General features: G+C 35.4%; 1 protein-coding gene across 6 annotated transcripts in view; it reads left to right on the top strand.

Moving 5' to 3' along the window:
- Positions 1-18687, top strand: part of LOC136032905 (G-protein-signaling modulator 2-like) — a 97157-nt gene that overhangs the window by 11315 nt on the left and 67155 nt on the right. For all 6 annotated transcript variants that reach the window (XM_065713357.1, XM_065713366.1, XM_065713384.1 and 3 more), the window contains exons 2-3: positions 5518-5745; positions 16677-16812. In XM_065713357.1, coding sequence (XP_065569429.1) covers positions 5518-5745; positions 16677-16812 — 364 coding nt within the window. The remainder of the gene's footprint in view (positions 1-5517; positions 5746-16676; positions 16813-18687) is intronic.

Genomic DNA, 18687 nt, shown 5'->3' with positions numbered 1-18687 from the left:
AGACATCATAAATCATATGTTTCAAGCAAAAACTTCCAAATTACCCTTGAGAAACACCAATTAAGCTAATACAATTAAGCTCAACTATGAAATAACACAAGTACACATCTGAAATCATACGTTTCAAACGAAAACTTCCAAGCTTCATATGGCAACACTAGAAATGCTAGCAAAAAATATCTGAATCATAAAACAGCACAACAAAACACCCTCAACGTTTGTAACAAAAATTTCCAAAATACTCCTGGAAACACCAACAAAGCTGACAATGACAAGCTAAACCACGAAGCTGGATGATTAAACATCCTGAATTATTCTTTTAAAACGAAAAACTTACAAAATACACATGGAAATAGCAACAAAGCTACCACAACCAAGCTAAACCACAAACTATCACAAAAAACAACCTAATCATATCTTCCAACTGAAATACTTTGAAAATACTTTTGGAAACACAAGTATCGCTAAAATCCAAAAGCTAAGCCATGAAACAGCAAAGTAATCATACTAAATCAAATTTTTTAAATGACAAACTTCCAAAACACACTTGGAAACACCAACAAAGCTGACGCAGAAAAGCTAGATCACAAATTAGTAGAAGTAGATATCCTAAATCATACGTTTCAAAGAAAAACTTCCAAAATACACTTGGAACACCAACAAGGCCAAAACAGACGAGCTAAACCATGAAACAGCAGAATTAAACAACTTCTTCCAAAATACCCTTTGAGACATCAACAAAGGTAATACAGACAAGCTAAAGTCTGAACGAGCGCAACTAAACATCCTAAATGTTATGTTTCAAACGAAGAACTTCCAAAATGCACTTGGAAACAACAAGGTTACCACAGAAAATCTAAACCATAAAACAGGAGAAGTAAACATCATAAATCATATGTTCAAATAGAAACTTCCAAAGTACACTTGGAAACATTAACAACGCTAACAGAGACAAGCTAAACCACGAAACAACATAACTAAACATCTTAAATCACATGTCTCAAATGGAAAACTTTTGAGATACGCTTGGAAGCACCCACAAAGCTAACACAGATAAGCTAAACCACGAAACAGCAGAACCAAACAACTTCTTCCAAAACACTTTTGGAAACACCAACATATGTAACGCAGACATGCTAGATCTCAAAACAGTACCAGTAGACATCCTAAATCTTACTTTTAAACCGATAAACATTAAAAAGAAATTTAAACACTAATAACGCTGAAACAGACGAGCTAAACGATGAAATAGTAAAACTAAACATCTATAGGTTTCAAACGAAAGACTTCCAAATCACACTTGGAAGTGCCATTAAAGCTAACACTGACAAGCTAAAGCACGTAACAGTAGAACTAAACAACTTCTTTCAAAATATTCTTTGATAAATTAACAAAGCTAACACAGACAAGCTAAACTACGAAAGCTAACACAGACAAGCTAAACCACGAAACGGCAAAACTAAACGTCCTAAATCATATGTTTCAAACGAAAACCTTCCAAAACGCACTTGGAAACAACAACAACGTCAACGCCGACAAGCTACTCACAGAAAAGCTAAACCACGACAGCTAACACAGACAAGCTAAACCACGAAACGGCAAAATTAAAGGTCCCAAATCATATGTTTCAAGCGGAAAACTTACAAAACACACTTGGAAACAACAACAAAGCCAACGCAGACAAGCTACACAAGGAAAAGCTAAATCACGAAAGCTAACACAGACAGGCTAAACCGCGAAACGGCAAAACTAAACGTCCTTAATCATATGATTCAAACGAAAAACTTCCGAAACGCACTTGGAAACAACAACAAACCCAACGCAGACAAGCAACACACAGAAAAGCTAAACCACGAAAGCTAGCACAGACCACCTAAACCACGAAACGGTAAAGCTAAACGTCCTAAATCATATGTTTCAAACGAAAAACCGCCGAAACACACTTGGAAACAACAACAAAGCCAACCACGAAACAGCAAAAGTAAACGTCATAAATCATGTGTTTCCAATGAAAAACTTCCAAAACACCCTTGGAAACAACAACAAAGTCAATGCAGACAAGCTAGACATAGAAAAGCTAAACCACGAAACGTCAAAACTAAACGTCCTAAATCATTTGCTGATCTGTTACGAAACGGCAAAACTAAACATCCTAAATCATATGTTTCAAACGAAAAACATCCATAACGAACTTGGAAACAACAACAAAGCCAACGCAGACAAGCTACACAAAGAAAAGCTAAACCACGAAAGGTAACACAGACAAGCTAAACCACGAAACAGCAAAACTAAACGTCCTGAATCATATGTTTCAAACGAAAAACTTCCAAAACGCACTTGGATACAACAACAAAGCCAACGCAGACAATCTACACACAGTAAAGCTAAACCACGATAGCTAACACAGACAAGCTAAACCACGAAACGGCGAAACTAGACGTCCTATATTTTATATTTCAAACAAAAACTTCCAAAACGCACTTGGAAACAACAACAAAGCCAACGCGGACAAGCTACAGACAGAAAAGCTAAACCACGAAAGCTAACACAGACAAACTAAACCACGAAACGGCGAAAATAAACGTCCTAAATCAAATATTTCAAACGAAAAACTTCCAAAACCTGCTTGGAAATAACAAGAAAGCCAACGCAGACAAGCTACACACAGAAAAGCCAACACAGACAAGCTGAACCACGAAACGGCAAAACTCAAAGTCCTAAATCATATATTTCAAATGAAAAACTTCCAAAACGCACTTGGAAACAACAACAAAGCCAATACAGACTAGCTACACACAGAAAAGCTAACACAGACAAGCTAAACCACGGAACAGCAAAACTAAACGTCCTAAATCAAATTTTTCAAACGAAAAACTTTCAAAACGGATTTGCAAACAGTAGCAAAGCCACTGTAGACAAGCTAATCCACAAAACAGGACAATTGGACATCCTAAATCATACATTTGAAACATAAACTTTCAAAATATACTTGGAAACATCAATAAGGCTAACACAGACAAGCTAAACCTTCAAAAAGAAGAACTAAACAACTGTTTCCAAAATACTCTCTGAAACATCAAAAAATATTGTATGAGGTTATAGGTATATAATATTTTTATATTTTAGGTATGTATTTTAAATGTATATTTTAGGTATATATATATATATATATATATATATATATATATATATATATATATATATATATATATATATATATATATACACATATATATATATATATATATATATATATATATATATATATATATATATATATATATATATATATATATATATATATATATATATATATATATATATATATATATATATATATATATATATATATATATATATATATATATATACATCAATCCACCTCTTGTGAGGTCTTCCTCGTGGTCGAGATCCGTCTTTGGTTCCTTCGAGGGAGATTTTTGGTAGACGGTCGTGGTCAAATCTCTTGACATGCCCAAGCCATCGCAGTTGTTGTCGTTTGATTTTATTTAGGATTGTGTCGGGCGACTTCAGCCGTCTTCTCACCTCCTCATTGGTCACATGTTCAGTGTAGGTGATTCTTGCGATGCGATGGAGACATCTCATCCCGAATGCAAGTAGGTTGCGCTCATTTTCGATCTTCAGGGTCCAGATCTCATACCCATATATAGCAATTGGCACAATCAGGCTGTTGAAAAGTTGGTCTTTCAGCTGGTTCGATAGGTTTCGGCATTTCCAGATATTTGTGAGCCTTTTAAAACTGGAGCTAGCAAGAGCTAGGCGGCGTTTGATGTCGGAGGTATGACAATTGTCCGCTGGGAGGAGACTGCCCAGGTAGACGAATTGGTCGACCGTTTTAACTGGCTGGCCGTCAATCATTATGGAGTAAGTACCTTCTTGTTTTTGGCGTGACGTGACCATAATCTTCGTTTTTTTGGCGTTAATTTGCATGCCAAAAGGTTTTGTTGCTTCGTTGAGAGTCTGCTTGTCTTTGGAGATCAGAGGCCGTTTTAGAGAGCTGGTCGATGTCGTCAGCATAGGCGAGCTTGTTTACTAGGACTCCACCTATTTTGACTCCATGTTCGTCTGGTATAAGTGACAGTATGGCGTGAAAAAACAGGTTGAACAGGTGGGGCGACAGAATATATCCTTGTAAAACCCCCGAGGATGTTGAGAATTCATCAGAGAGTCCATCAGTGGTGAGTATCCGGCTTCTGGATTGGCTGTATATATTCTCAATAATCGTGACGATTTGGTCGGGGATACCGTAATGTCTAAGGATGTGCCACAGACCTTTCCTCCAGATTAAATCGAAGGCTTGCCGAAAGTCAATAAAGAGATGATATAGGTCTCTGTTGAACTCGACAAAGTGTTCCATGAGCTGACGAACGGTGAATATTTGGTCAATGGTCGATCGTCCAGGTCGGAGGCCAGCTTGGTATTCACCGAGAACGGAGGCTGTAATTGCTTTGATTCTACGTAGGAGAATCTTGGACAGTATTCTAGTTTGATGACTGGTCAAGCTGATCGGGCGGTAGTTCTCACACTCTCTTCTTGAGCCTTTTTTGTGGATTGGGACCATTACTGCCTTAAACCATAGCTGTGGGACGTGGCCCGTTGACCATGCGACTGACACAACTTTGTGGTACAATTCGACGACGTCCTCTGAGTCAATGTTAATTAGTTCAGCATTGATACCGTCCGGTCCTGGGGCCTTCCCTTGTTTCAGGGATCCTATCGCTGCCGCAGTTTCTGATTTTAAGAGTGGTGGTGGAGGTTTTCGATCATTAATGGGGAAGGAGTTTAGGATGCTGGGATCGGCAATGATCTGCGGATTTAATTTATCTTCAAAGTATTCCTTCCATCGTTCGAGATTCATTTTTGCGTCGTTGATGGGATTGTTTTGTTTGTCTAGGATTGCTGTGGAGATGGGATCTTTCCTGCTAGACAGTTCACGAACTGTTTTGAAGAGTTTTTGACTGTTTCCGTTCCTAAGCTGGGTTTCGCATTCCTTGCATTTCTCGGTAAAATGGTTGCGCAAGGCCTTTTGGACTTCCTATTTGATTCTCCTTTTGAGATATTTATAGGCGTCTCGGCTGCATGGGTCAGCTTTGTTGTTGCAGAGACGCTTTTGGTTACATAGTTGGATTATTTCTTCAGTAATCCACGGCTTTTCGTCACATATATATATATATATATATATATATATATATATATATATATATATATATATATATATGTATATATATATATATATATATATATATATATATATATATATATGTATATATATATATATATATATATATATATATATATATATATATATATATATATATACATATATATATATATATATATATATATATATATATATATATATATATATATATATATATATATATATATATATATATATATATATATATATATATATATATATATATACATACATTCAAGCACATAAAATATGCCTAAAAAATTCTCATTTTGCTTATTGTTCTGTTCTTTATTTAGGATGGTTGATAGTGTTACATGTCTTGAGCTTGCTTTGGAAGGAGAGCGGTTGTGCAAGGCTGGAGATTGCCGTGCTGGCGTTGCATTCTTTGAAGCGGCAATTCAATCAGGAACTGATGACTTGAGAACCCTTAGTGCTATTTATAGTCAGTTGGGCAATGCGTACTTTTTCCTTGGTGACTACATCAAAGCTATGCAATATCACAAGCATGACCTTACTCTCGCAAGGTAATTTATTTTATGTATGACTGATTAAATGTGTTTAAATTCTTTTTTAGTTTTCCATTCACATTTTTTAAACCGTTGTTTATGGAATATTGAAAGCTCGTTATTAGTTTCTAGGTATTTTTAAGAGGTGTTCGCCTTCATTTTTGGTTTAATTATTCTAATCTAAATAGAATAAGGAAGGTAATTTTGAAAACCAAACTGTCTTTCATTGGCGATAAAACCAGAATGTGAGAAATATAGTTGATAGTTTCATTGTAATGAACTGATAATAAACCAATCAAGCCAATAAAATGGTAAAACCGGTGTGGCAGATTCATTAAAGAGATATTCTTCGAAATTGTGCAGAACTTCGTGGAATTCTAGGCAACGCTGCATCCAGGATTTTTGTCCTGGGGTAGGGGTGGAGAAGGGATGGTTACCATAAGAAAGTAAAACAAGCATCGAAATGTGTTTATATGCATCTTTGGTACGTTTTCACGAGTCGCAAAAAAATATGAGGACAAGGGGGCTCAAGCCCCCCCTTTATAAGGCCTTGGATCAAAGCTGCTAGGCAGCAGAAATAATGTTCAGAAGAAGTAACTCCCAGCAGGTATATTTCTGTTGAAGGTAATTTATTTACCTTATACTTGATTCATATAGAGTGGTAGAGAAAATGGAAAAGAACTGAAACCTGTTTTTTTTTTAGTTTTTTTTTTATTAATTGCCATTGAGCTGTGTTTTTTCTTTTTTTCCTCTTATTGTTTCCTTTTTTCAGTTTTTATTTTTTCTTTTTTTAGTTTTATTATTTTTTTTTTTCTTTTTTTAGTTTTTCTTTTTTTCTTTTTTATTTTTTTTCTTTTTTCTTTTTTAGTTTTTTAGTTATTTCTTTTTTTAGTTTTTTTTGAATATTTTTTTAGTTTTTCTTTTTATTTGTTTTTAATTTTTTGCCTTTGTTCAGTTTGTCTAATATTTTTCTTCTTTTTTTAGTTTTCTTTTTTTCCTTATTTTTAGGTTTTTTCTACTTTATTAGTTTTTATTTTTTTTAGTTTTTTGTTTTTCTTTGTTTCTTTTCTTAGTTTTTCCTATTTTTAGTTTATTTTAGTTTTTTTTTCTTTTTCTTTTTATTTTTTTATAGTTTTTTACCCTTTTTTTACTTTTTCTTCTTTTTTAAGTCCTTTTTCTTCCATTTCTTTAATTTTTTTCTTGTTTTTTTAGTTGTTTTTTCTATTTTAGTTTTTTTTCTTTTTTAATTATTTTTTAGTTTTTTCTTTTCTAGTTTTTAGTTTTTCTTCCTTAGTTTCTTCCTTTTTAGTTTTTTTCTTTTTTAGTTTTTTCTTTTTTCAGTTTTTCTTTCTTTTTTAGTTGTCTTTTTTAGTTTTTTGTTTTTTTATTTTTTTTTGTTTTTTAATTTTTGTGTTATTTTTTTTGTTTTCTTTTTCTTTTTCTAGTTTTTTTTCTCCTTTTTAGTTTTTCTTTTTTAGTTTTTTGTTTTTTGTTTTTTTCTATTTTAGATTTTTTTTATGTTTTATTTTTTTCTTTTTATTTTAGTTTTTTAATTATTTTTTAGATTTTCTAGTTTTTTTTTTAGTTTCTTTATGGCTCTTGGTATTAACCAAGTGACATATGGCAATCGCAAATTCTGTCGGTCTGTCCCGGTTTCGCTACTTTAGGCACTTCCAGGTAAGCTAGGACGGTGATATTTGGCAGGCGTATCAGGGACCGGACCGAATTAAATTAGAAATAATCGTTTTCTGGATTTGACCAATTGGGGGGGGGGGAAGAGTAGGGGGTCCGTTAATTAGGAAAAAATAGAAAAAAGAAGCATTTTTAACTTACGAATGGTTGATCAGATCTTAATGAAATTTGATGTTTGGATGGATATCGTGTCTCAGAGCTGGTATTTTAAATTTTGACCGGGTCTGGTGACATTGGGGTTTGGGGGGGAGGCTGGGAGGAGAAACCTAAAATCTTGAAAAACACTTAGAGTGGAGAGATCGGGATGAAACTTGGTGGGAAAAATAAGCACAAGTCCTAGATACATGATTAAAATAACGGAACGGATCCGGTCTCTTTGGGATAGTTACGGGGGGGGGGGTCTAATTCTGAAAAATTAGAAAAAATGAGGTATTTTTAACTTAAGAACGGGTGATCAGATCTCTCAGTGAAATTTGAAGGATATCTTGTCTCAAAGCTCTTATTTTAAATCCCGACCGGATCTGGTGACAATGAGGGGAGTTTGGGGGGAACCTAAAATCATGGAAAACGCTTAGATTGGAGGGATCGGGATGAAACTTGGTGGGAAAAATAAGCATAAGTCTTAGATACGTGATTGACATAATTGGAACCGATCCGCTCTATTGGGGGGGGGGAGGGTTAATTCTGAAAAATTAGAAAAAATGACGTATTTTCAACCTACGGAGGAGCGATCGGATCCTCATGAAAGTTAATATTTAGAAGGACCTCGTAACTCAGATCTCTTATTTTAAATCTCCGGATCCACAAATCTCTAAATCCAATCTCTAAATCGCCGGATCCACCGTCATTGGGGGGGGACCGGAAATATTAGAAAATACTTGAAGCGGAGAGAGGAGGATGAAACTGGATGGGAAGAATAAAAAGAAGTCTAAGATACGTGACTGACATAACCGGACCGAATCTGCTCTCTTAGGTGGAGACGGGGGGGGGGGGGGGTAATTAGGAAACATGATGTATTTCTAACTTACCAACGGGTGATCAGATCTTAATGAAATTTGATATTTAGAAAGATCTTGTGCTTTAAAGCTCTTATTTTAAATTCCGACCAGATCCTGTGTCATTGGGGGAATTGGAGGGTGAAACCAGAATTCTTGGAAAACGTGAAAATTGGGGTATTTTTATCTTTCGATTAGGTGATTGGATCTTAGTGAAAGTCAAAACATATCAAAACTGAAAATGGTAGCGATGATGATTGGGTTTGGGATTTTGACTTGGATAAGGTCATCAATGCCTACCAGATTTTAGTTAAAAAAACAAAGGTTCGGCGATATGTATTTCATAGTGAAGCTGAAAAATAAAGAAGAAAAAGAAAACTGAAAAAAGAAAAAATGTAAAAAACTAAAAAATACTAAAAAGAAAAAACACTCAAAGAGAAATTACAGACCGGGACACAAATGACGACCGGGACAGAGGGAATATAAATAACGACCGGGACACTCAAAGAGAAATTACAGACTGGGATATCGGGACACAAATGACGACCGGGACACAGGGAATATAAATGACGACCAGGACACAGGTATTTAAGAATATCGTTCAAAGACAAATTTCTAATTGTAAGAAGATCGTTGAAAGAGAAATTTCTAATTGTAAAATGACTGAAGAACTTACAATGGCAACACCCGAGGAAGCTGCTCAAAACGAATGTATTCAAGCCGAAGTAGCTGAGTTGGTAAAGCGTTATGTTTCAGGTTCTAGGTCCGAGAGGCTCCAGGGTTGAACCTTGGCTTTAGCATTAATAGAAAAGAAGAAAAAAACTAAAAAAGGTAAAAACTAAAAAAAAACTAAAAAGAAAATATATATATATATATATTTATATATATATATATATATATATATATATATATATATATATATATATATATATATATATATATATATATATATATATATATCTATATATATAAAAATAAGTTGTTTGTGGAACTGTCAGGTGACGTCATGTTTCTGTGTCGACTGACGTCATGTTTTCGACTGACGAAATTACAGACCGGGACATCGGGACACAAATGACGACCGAGACACCGGCACATAGGGAATATAAATGACGACCGGGACACAAGGAATGTTCGATTAGCAATCACCATCAACAAAGCACCGGGACACAAATAACGACCGGGACACAGGGAGTATAAATGACGACCAGGACATAAGTAAAAAAAAATTAAAAACTAAAAAAAAGATAAAAACTACAAAAAAACTAAAAAAAAAAAAACTAAAAACTAATAAAAAACTAAAAAAGCTAAAAAAACTAAAAAAGAAAATAAAATGAAAAAGGAAAAAAATTAAAAATAAAGGAGAAAAACAAAACTAAAAAAAAAGAAAAAAAAAACTAAAAAAAGGTAGAAAATTAAAACCTAAAAAAAGACCAATTCAAAAACGAATGTATATACAGACCGGGACACAAATGACGACCGGGACAACGGGACATGACGACCGGGACACAGGGACACAACCACAACAGGGACGCCGGGGGGCTCAGGGGGATATATAAATGACGATGGCGACACAGGGAATCGTCGATTAGCAATCACCATCAACAAAGCTCAAGGGCAATCATTAGAATCATGAGGTATAGATCTGAATACGGATTGTTTTCCCATGGACCATTATATGTTGCATGTTCAAGAGTCGTTAAACCTGACATTCTATTTATCATAGACAATGGGACAACAAAGAATGTTGTATATTCGCAAGTTTTACGTAGTTAAAAACATATATATATATATATATATATATATATATATATATATATATATATATATATATATATATATATATATATCTATATATATAAAAATAAGTTGTCTGTCTGTCTGTGGATCAGGTGACGTCATGTTTCTGTGTTGACTGACGTCATGAAGTTAGTTGTCGTCATTTTTGCTATGACGGTGACGTCATTAAAGATATTTAAGACATGCATTCACGGAAAAATGTTTAATTGTAAATAACTGAAGAACCTACAATGGCAACAGCCGAGGAAGCTGCTCAAAGAGTCTATGCCAAAAAACTTGCTGCTGATAGAGAAAGTAAGAAAAGAAAGCGTGCCGAGGAATCACAAGAACAGCAAGAAAACAGGCTTGCAGCTGATAGAGAAAGTAAGAAAAGAAAGCGTGCCGAGGAATCACAAGAACAGCAAGAAAACAGGCTTGCGGCTGATAGAGAAAGTAAGAAAAAAAAACATGCCGAGGAATCACAAGTCCAACCTGAAAATTATCGTCTGGCATTCAGGTACAGCCCAGTCGGAATGTGTTCAAATCGGGACTATCGCTAAACTTTGTGCCTATTGCAAGGCCTTGAAATTCAATGGTGAAACGATGGGAATGTGTTGCGCCTCAGGAAAAGTTAAACTTCCTCTACAGGCTGCACCACCAGAGCCATTGAAGACTTTACTTACTGGAACTACGTAAGAATCTAAGCGTTTTTTTTTTTTTTTTTATCACAGATCAGAAAATATAACTCATGTTTCCAAATGACGTCGTTTGGTGCCCAATTCGAAAATCCAGATCAATTTATGCCTACTTTCATTGTAATCGGGCATATTTATCATAGAGCAGGGTCCCTTCTATCATTCTCAGGTGAAAATCATAAATTTTTACAATTGTACTTCATCAGTGATAGAAATTCTGAATTGAATGCACGTTGTGAAATTTCTCCCGACATTGAAAGGACAATCGTTTCCCAATTGCAACATCTTTTCCACGAATATAGTAACTTAGTGCGTCTGTTCAAAACAGCCATCGATTGATGCCTACTGATGCGCATAAAATTTTTATTTCCGCTGACAAAACGCCTCCTGGCCAACATTTGCGTAGATACAATGCTCAAACTATCGACGAAGTGGCAATCGTTATGGTCGGTGATCAGTTTTTACCTCGAGATATTATTCTTCATAAGCGAAACGCTCAGTTGGTAAGAATTGCTGAAACTCATCGATGCTACGATGCCCTACAATATCCTATCATTTTTTGAGATAGAGCCTACGGCTATCACTTTAATATTACATTGATAAATCTAGCCACTAACAAAGAAACGAATAAGAAATGCAGTGCAGTGCATTATTATTTCTATAGAATATTGATTCGGCAGGATGAAGACAATTATATTTTAAAATGCCGTCAATTGTTTCATCAATACATCGTTGATATGTATGCAAAAATTGAATCAGAACGTATGCTATTTATCCGCCTGAATCAAACCAAGCTCCGCTCTGAACAATACTTTCGTTTGCGAGATGCAGTTGTAAATGACAGTAATACCACAAACGTTGGAAGATTAACGATTTTACCTTCGTCATATGCTGGCAGTCCCCGTCATATGCATGAATATGCTCAAGATGATATTGTGTATTTTCGTCTTTATGGTCGTCCAGATTTATTTATTACATTTACGTGCAATCAATCTTGGGACGAGACACAGCAGCTTTTACTTCAAGGACAATCGGTGGTTCTTAGACCTGACATTACGGCCCGTGTCTTCCGGCAAAAGTTGCAATCACTGATAAACTACATAGTAAAACTTGAAGTGTTTGGGTCAGTGCTTGATGTACTCAGTGGAATGGCAAAAACGAGGATTGCCACACGCACATATACTAATCTGGCTACATTATAAAATTACTTCTAATGAAATTGATGATGTGATTTCCGCTGAAATACCTGATGAAAATGTCGATAAGGGGTTATATGATATTGTTGTAAAAAATATGATACATGGACCTTGCGGTGCACTGAACGAAAAATCACCATGCATGGCCAATGGAAGGTGCACAAAGCAATATTCTCGACTTTTAGTACTCAACACAATTACTGGCAATGATGGTTACCAACAATATAAAAGAAGATCTACTGAAGATGGTGGTAAAACAGCAATTATAAAGAAGTGTAACGGTACCACCATCGAAGTAGATAACCAGTGGGTTGTTCCATATTCCCCTTTATGATCAGAAATATTTAATGCACACGTAAACGTTGAATACTGTAGCCCCGTAAAGGAAATCAAATACATATGTAAATATGTCAAAAAAGGCAGTGAGATGGCAGTTTTTGGCTTGCATTCCGAAATCCGTGATATCGACGAAATCGTACAATATCAGGCTTGAAGATACATAAGCAGTAATGAAGCTGTTTGGCGAATTCTTTCATTTCCGATACATGAACGAAGTCCAGCTGTTGTTCACTTAGCGGTACATTTACAGAATGGTCAACGTGTTTATTTTTCGGAATTCAACTTGCAACAAAGAGCCCTGAATCCACCGGATACAACGTTAACTGCTTTCTTTTCGCTATTTAAAAATGATTCTTCTGCAAAAAAACTGCTGTATACTGAAGGGCCTTCGTATTACACGTGGAATACTAAAATAAAGTATTTGAACGTCGAAAACAGGGTAAGTCAGTCGACGGGCCCACCTACCATCTTCAAAGATACCACGATAGGAAGACTCTACACCGTTCACCCCAATCGACATGAATGCTTCTTTCTACGCCTGCTTTTGGTTAATGTACCCGGTCCAACGTCCTTTGAGTATTTGAGAACTGTAAACGGTACTATAAATGACAGTTACCTTAGTGCATGCCAAGCTCTGAATTTATTGGAGAATGACCAACACTGGGATAACTGCATCAATGACACGTGCGAAACGTCAACTCCAAGTCAAATTCGAGCATTGTTTGGAATCAAACTAGCAACTTGCTCTCCTTCAGCTCCTACGGAGTTATGGAAAAATATAAATCGAAAATGTCCAAAGAAATACTGTATCGAAAACGGTTAGAGACGTCAGATATGACTTGATTTTACATCAGAATTTTATAGGTAAACTTTAGTTATTATAGAAGATTTGTGCGTATTTATGGCGAACAAACCTCTCCAGGATTTGGGAATGCCTTCACCTAATCGTACCGCTGCTGTTTCGACATGTGTAGAATTGGATCGTGAACAAAGTTACAGTACGAGTGATCTATTGTCGTATGTACAAAATAACATTTCCAAGTTAAAGTCGGAACAAAAAGACATTTATGATACGATAATGCATTGTGTCGATAACAACATTGAAGAAATTTTCTTTTTGGATGCAACATGAGGTACTGGTAAAACGTTTGTGATAAAACTGATTCTGGCATCAATTCGATCAAAAAATGATATAGCGTTGGCAATTGTGTCGTCCGGAATAGCCCTAACGTTGCTGCCTGGTGGAAGAACTGCTCATTCCGCTTTGATATTGCCTCTGAATTTGCATTCTACAGAAACTCCCACGTGCAACATTTCCAAATCATCTGGGATGGATAAAGTATTGCAGCAATGCAAACTTATCATTTGGGACGATCGGACAATGGCACACGAAAAATTGCTCGAGGCTCTGGATCAATGTTTGAAAGATTTGCGAGGAAATTTGAAACTCTTTGGCAGCACATTAATATTGCTTGCGGGAGATTTCAGGCAAACATTACATATAATACCTACATCAACCCCTGCAGACGAAATGAACGCTTGCCTGAAAAATTTTAATTTATGGGAACATGTTAAGTCATTAAAATTAACTACAAATATGCTTGTTCGATTGCAAAACTATGACTCTGGTCAAACATTTTCAGATCAATTGCTGGCAATTGGATTCGGAAAGCTCCCAGTAGACTCAATTTCAGAACGTATACAACTACCTGTTGAATTCTGTAATTTAGTGACGTCCAAAAATGAATTGATTAAAAAAGTATTTCCGAAAATTCTAAACAATTATGAAAATAATAAATGGCTGAGTGAAAGAGCGATTCTTGCACCCAAAAATATAGACGTCCACGAAATCAACAATATTGTTTTGATCAAGATTCGAGACCAGGCAGTCCTTTACAAGTCAGCCGACACAGTTTTTGAACCAAATGAGGCGGTTAATTATCCATCTGAATTTTTAACTTCCCTGGATCTTTCAGGGTTTACACCACACATGCTACAACTAAAAATATGCGTACCAATAATATTGTTACGTAACATAAACCCTCCAAAGCTTTGCAATGGCACGCGACTTGCCGTAAAAAAAAAAAACAATGGAAAACGTAATAGAGGCAACAATCTTGACAGGACCTTTTGAGGGTGAGGCTGTTCTTATTCCTTGCATTCCCATGATTCCAACGGATCTGCCTTTTCAATTTAAAAGATTGCAATTTCCAGTTCGATTAGTATTTGTAATCACCATCAACAAAGCTCTAGGTCAATCATTAGAAAAATGTGGTTTAGATCTTAATACTGATTGTTTTTCCCATGGACATTTGTTCGTTGCATGTTCGAGGGTCGGTAAACCTGACAATCTATTTATGTGCAGCGACAATTGGTCAGCGAAGAATGTTGTATATTCGCAAGCTTTACGCGGTTAATTTGTATTGTATCTATCTATCTATCCATATAAAAACGAGTTGTGTGTATGCATGTTTGTTTGTTTTTAAAAAGAGCGTTTGCATATGATGTCACTATAAGTACATAACGCTTTGTATATGCACAGACAATTGGAAAGCCAAGAACGTTGTATATTCGCAAGTTTTACGTAGTTCAAAACACATATATAAATATGTCTATATTCATAGGTGGTACACAGGGACACAACTACAATGGCGCGTAACGACTTATGAGCGGGGGGGGGGGGGCTTGCGGGGGACGAAGCGCCCCCACCAACTAGGTTAAGTTATAGGTTATAGGTTAGGTAATATAGGCTATCTATATTCATAGATGGTACACAGGGACACAACTACAATGGCGTGTAACTAATATGGCGCGTAACGACTTACGTGCGCGGGGGGGGGGGCTTGTTGGGGGGTGCAAAGCGCCCCCACCAACTAGGATAGGTTATAGGTTATTAGGTTATAGGTTAGGTAATATAGGCTATCTATATTTATAGGTGGTACACAGGGACACAACTACAATGGAACATAACTAATATGGCGCACAACGACTTACGCGTGGGGGGACTGGGGGGGGGGTTGCGCGAAGCCCCCTACCAACTAGGCGTTGGGGTGGTGCTTGGTTCCACCCCAACAGCTAGTATATATATATATATATATATATATATATATATATATATATATATATATATATATATAATATATATATATATATATATATATATATATATATATATATATATATATATATATATATATATATATATATATATATATATATATATATATAAATAAGTTGTAAGTGTGTTTGAGGTCATTATAAGGATTTAACATTATGACTTTATTACAAGTTGACGTCAATATAAGTATAGAAGGGTTGCGATTAAAAGATAATATTTAGTATAAATCCTACAATGGCAGAAGAAACAGTCGAGGAATCAAATCTTGCGAGAAATTTTTAGTATAAATCCCACAATGGCAGAAGAAACAGCCGAGGAAGCTGCTCAAAGAGTTAATGCCAAAAGGCTTGCGGCTAAAAGAGAAAGTAACAAACGAAAGCGTGCCGAGGAATCACAAGAACAATGTGAAAACAGGCTTGCGTCTCAAAGAGAAATTCAGGGTTGCACCCAATCCCCAGTTTTTTTCTTCGTGGCTTTTATTAACTTGAAAACTTTGTTTTTTCTTTGTAACGTTTTTTTCCTATACAGTTTTTAAACTTCATTAGTTATTAATTCTACGGAATCAATAATTTGGTACTAGACTATGCAATTATTGGTATCAAATTTCAGCAGCTTACTCTACAAAGTTACTATTCCCATGGCCAAAAACTGGAAAGGACGACTAGTAGCTGGATGGTGACTAAAATTAGGAATAATTGGCCTCTATTTTTGTCTACTATCCTCAGAGTTACTCTTAAAGATTTTCACTGCTACACTTGTCGTACCTAATTAGGTAGGAAAATAAATGCGTACCAATTTATCCCATAAAAATGGGTCGTACATTTATGTACCAAAATCAACGATATATCCTATCATAAGAATATACTTTGAGCTTAAATGCAACCATTTTTAATAGAGTAACGTTTCAATGGCTGAATTAAAATAATAATCTTCGCTAATCTTAACGAATAGAAACAAGCAAGGAAAACAACTTTATGGAAAACAGTAGATGCAAAATTTGTTAAGACAAACAGTTTTCATTTTTTATATTTTCATTTTCGGTTTTCTAGATCGTATTTAGCTACAAATATATATTTTCTAATTTATTGAATTAAAAACAGAATCCTTTTGAAAATGATTCTTTACGCTTTTTAAGGACAATGGGTGATCGACTTGGTGAGGCAAAAGCAAGTGGAAACCTAGGGAATACTTTAAAGGTTATGGGCAGATTTGACGAAGCTGCTGTATGCTGTAAACGACATTTAGACATATCAAAAGAACTTGGAGACAAGGTATTGTGTATCAATTTGATATTTTTTTTCATTTGTTTCCTGGGTGAAATCAATGTTTTCAAATTAGATTTAAAATATATTGTAATTTTTCGGAATCAATTTTATCAGTAGGATTCATAGCTCAAATTGTTGAAGCACAATTGGTTAAAAGCGTCGCCTAGTCTGTTGTGATAGATATCAATATGTAAAGATTTTCAAAATAATCAGAAAAAGTATTTAAATAGAAAGACAGAATAGTCATATTGAGAATTATATAAATACGCATTTCAAATACTCGCAAAAAATAAATACAATGTTTGCAAAACATTATATTAAATGCGGATAATATTTCCAAAAGATCGAAAGTACGTTAAAAAAGAGATTTCTTCAAGAAAGTTTATTGGCCTTGAAAATAACCAGCTATTCAAACTTTTTATCTTCCAGCTTTGAGTGAGGATCGAACTACTGTCTAAGAAGAAAAAACAATCTAAAACTATTGTTATTTAATGAAAATTTAATTTCAATAAAAACTTTTGTTACACTTTGCAAACCTTGATGCTAAGGTGGACTGTATGACGCTACATCCTTGCTTCTGCCATCCACGGATTACAATCAATGTACTTTAACAGACAAGTCATTGCCCCAATTCCAAATTGCAGCCCTACTAAGGGGTATTGTATGACGCTACAATTGTAATTTAACAGACAAGTCACTCCCCCAGTTCCAAATTCCAGCCCTATAAAGGTGTATTATATGACGCTACATCTTTGCTTCTGCCATCCACGGATTTCAATCAAATTACTGTCACAAGTAACAGACAGTTCGGAATTCCAGCCCTCGACTTTTATGAATTGGAAAGGATCAAGGTTGTTTGGTTCCAATTAAGGCTTTTAAGTGGTAGAGGGTATTCCTGATTCCTTTCAGGGATCTATTTTGAATTATAACATTTATTTTAATCTCCATCGGTTTTCAATCAATCAGCACTCTTTTCTTATCATCCGAAAGGCTTCTTGTTTTGAGAACTGGATGAATACCACTGGCCCTGATTAACTCTAAATATGTCATCGTTGAAGTCTAGCGAGAAAAGGCTTGTAAAGTGACTCTCAAAGCCAGCTATAAGTGTATTCAAAAAAATCTTTGGATTTTTCAGAGCCTCATTATGTTTTCCCATTCTAACACTTTTTTGACTCTGAATATAGCTAATTTTATGTATGAGAAATAATCTTTTTCATGTTGCAAGATGACAAAAGAGTTTTACACAAGGCCCAGAATATTTCATATATTGAGTCAACAGCGTAATTTCAGCATTTTCCAGCCTTGGCACCTTTTAGCTAATCCAATACTTTCGTCAGTTTTTCTGTTTTTATGGCACTTGGTATTAACCAAGAGACATATAGTGAACGCAAATTCTTTCAGTCTGTCGGTCTGTCTGTCCCGGTTTTGCTAGTTAAGGCACTTCCAGATAAAGCTAGTACACGATGAAATTTGACAGGGTATCAGGGACCAGAACAGAAGTAAATTAAATATAGTCTTCTCTCCGATTTGACCATCTGGGGGGAGTGGGGGGGGGGCAGTTAATTCTTAAAAGTTAGAAAAATTAGGTTATTTTTATCTTACGAACGGGTGATCGAATATTAAGGAAATCTGATATTTAGAAGGATATCGTTCCTCAAAGCTCTTATTTTAGATCCCGACCGGATATATTGACATTGGGGGGAGTTGGAGGGGGAAACCTTAAGTCTTGGAAAACGCTTAGAGTGGAGGGATCGGGATGAAACTTGATGGGAAAAATAAGCACAAGTCCTTGATACGTGATTGACATAACTGGAACGGACCCGCTCTCTTTGGGGGAGTTGGGGAGAGGGTTAAACCTGAAAAATTCGAAGAAAGCGAGAT

The sequence above is a fragment of the Artemia franciscana genome, chromosome 1, assembly GCF_032884065.1.
Source record: "Artemia franciscana chromosome 1, ASM3288406v1, whole genome shotgun sequence".
NCBI classification, from domain to species: domain Eukaryota; kingdom Metazoa; phylum Arthropoda; class Branchiopoda; order Anostraca; family Artemiidae; genus Artemia; species Artemia franciscana.
Note: the sequence above shows the minus strand (reverse complement) of the source record. Positions and strands in the feature narration are given on the sequence as shown.